At 37.7% G+C, this 2,807-nt stretch overlaps 1 protein-coding gene across 1 annotated transcript in view; it reads left to right on the plus strand.

Annotated features, from left to right (window-relative positions):
• Positions 1-2,807, plus strand: part of LOC118414406 — a gene marked incomplete in the record, with an annotated part of 32,167 nt that overhangs the window by 11,582 nt on the left and 17,778 nt on the right. The window contains 2 exon segments of the mRNA XM_035818438.1: positions 217-305; positions 581-773. Of these exon segments, the coding sequence (XP_035674331.1) occupies positions 217-305; positions 581-773 (282 nt within the window).

The raw sequence follows: 2,807 nt of genomic DNA on the forward strand, positions 1-2,807 counted from the left end.
AGTGGAGGGCCTCCCTTATTCTATCCTCCGGCGATGACTCTGAGGTAAAGTGAATTCCCTCTCATCATGTAATGGAAAGGTTGGAAAGTTAGGAAGATGACTCAATATCCATTTTAAGACAAAATGTGGACGGTATATACCTCCATCAAGGTAGCTGTATGCTAAATGAAGCACTGTTCTGCCTGTTTGTTAAGTTTTCTCTTTCTTCGTGATTAGGTGACCCATTGAATGTCCAGCTTGCTTGCAACTCAGAAACAACCACCATCAGCATCTACAACAAACCCCACCATGTTTACAGGAAAGGGGTGAGTCTGTTGATATGTTCTTTGTTAACTACATTACTTGCTGTCCAAATGTAGGCTTGGCTTGTTGATGAAGTTTCAAGTCATGAAACTAAGTACAAGTGTACTTAAGGCAGCACATGAAGGTATCTGTTTCTAGTACTTATTATGTCATGACACCTACTCTATTTTTATGCTAGATAAACACCTACAAGCTTGGTTTTGGCAGCTTACTACTATCTTAGAAATGAGTGGGATGACCAAGAATCTAAGTGACAGAATGTAATTTTTTCCTCCAGCTGAATGTATTGGTGTATGACACCTTACAAAGTGAAGAGATTATCTACCAGACATTTTCCCTGGAGGAGCTGGAGGATGTGAGTCTGGAGGGGGATATTGAGATCCCCTGTCTGTCCTCCATCCACCACAACTGGGAGGGGCACCTGGCCTTCATCATCATCTGGGGCAAACACAACCAGCTCTACCTCTCTGGTAGGCCTCCTCGCCTCTGCTCAGGGTTATGCTTGATACAGCATGTGTTGGACTGTTTGTGAATTGTGTTTTTTAATCGGAGAACTCAATAAGTCGTGATTGGATGGTCACGATTTTTTCTCGTTCTCTTTTTGTGAATGATGAGAAAAGTTTTGAGATTAAAGATGATCATTTGATTGAGAGTTACATATTTGTAATTTGTGCAACATACTACAAATTCAGACATTAACTTCTGTGATTTGGATATGAAGCAATGATAATATTGCAAGACTGTCATACTTAGCGTCAGTTTTTCTGTACCCAAAGTGTCCTCTTAAAACTTACACAAAATATATTTTTTCATGTCAAAGACATTCTCTATTCTCCGTATGTACATGTAGGTCTGACCAGGATCATTGCTGGAAAAGGTAGCAAGATGATTGATATTATTATGGATTTGTGGTTTTGCTATGATGCACCAGATTCTTCTCAAGTACTGTCTACATGACACAACATAATATAGACTCCACAGTGTCTCATTTGCACAACTGTTAGCTGCACATTGATAGTTGCATTAGCAGAATGCTGGTTCCAAAATGAATAATGTGAAAGAAGCTCCATCTTAAGATTGGAATTCCGTTTTTCCCATTTTGAAATGTGCTAATATTTTCAATATAAAAGCACTTGGTGCAAAGTCTTTACATATGATTGACAAGTATGATGTACAGTTGTGAAATATGATAATAACTTTCATGAATATTCATTTTGAAAATTTTCTTCCTGCAGGAATTCCTGCAGGAATTCCTGCAGGAAGCGTTTTTCCTGCAGGAATTCCTGCAGGAAGCGTTTTTCCTGCAGGAATGCTGCAGGCATTCCTGCAGAAATTCCTGCAGGAGAAAGGTAAATTCCTGCAGGAAGAATGTTTCCTGCAGGAATTTCTGCAGGAATGGCCTTGACAATGACAGGAAGCATTCTTTATGCATTTAATTTTGTTTTGAAACTGTTAAACAATGCATTAGATTTCATTAGATGTTTCAGACTTGACTTTAACTATGTATATAAAACAGATATATAATGGAGGCATTTTTTATTGTTTTGTTTTCCTAGTTTTATTGACTGTTGCTGGAGATGCCTGGCATTAGAAATAACTGACCTATGAATGAACTTCACTTCAAGAAAATGCATTTCCTTCAGTGGCTACTCATATTTTTCAGAAGTACAGAAGCTTGGGCATGGTTACTTCTTTCATTTTTTTCTTTAATTCTTTAACATCACCACTTAGGGTTTATTAGTATCTAAGCCAATTTGATTGTACATATAGGTGCAAGTCAGGAACATAAACACAAAATTCATAAATTTCATGACAGGCCTAAGCTTCCCTTAAAAGTATAAATTCAATTATTGTAAATTGCACATGTACTGTAAGGGTAGGGTGCCCTAATAGGATAATCATTGGAGTCCATAAGAAAAGTACTGTACAATGAAAGTACAGTACTTTTAGTTACATGTTGTGTAAAAACCTTTATCCTATTATCAGTGCCAACCTGATGAAATTATTTTCGGAACTTCCAGTAGCTATTTACTGAATTCTAAACTGTAGTAAATCAAATAATACATTCAGTTGGTGGAAAAGTAGATGACATGAACCGCCTTGTTTGCCATGCTGATAGCTGGTGTTTGGGTTATAGAAACCAACCACTGGCGGCTTTATCTCATGATGCACCCCTCAGGGTAAAACATTGATCCTTTATTAGCATATAGCCAGGTGGCATTCACCAGTCATATTTTATGTTGGTTATGACACTGTAACACAATATTAGAAGTGTCCCGAGCCGGGTGCGTGGACACCTAGAAATTCATTAAACACTGGTGCTAAATGAATCTTATTTATTAGGTTTTTGATACCTACTGGACAGCTGTGTTTAATGAAGTTCTAAGTGCCCAATAAAAAAATATAATCAACCGTCACCAGATCAGATCAGATCACAGAACATTGATCAATCAGAACAACACCCTGTCCTCATCTGGGACTCTTTACATGCTCTAAAATCCTTG

This window comes from Branchiostoma floridae, chromosome 4 (assembly GCF_000003815.2).
Source record: "Branchiostoma floridae strain S238N-H82 chromosome 4, Bfl_VNyyK, whole genome shotgun sequence".
NCBI lineage: Eukaryota > Metazoa > Chordata > Leptocardii > Amphioxiformes > Branchiostomatidae > Branchiostoma > Branchiostoma floridae.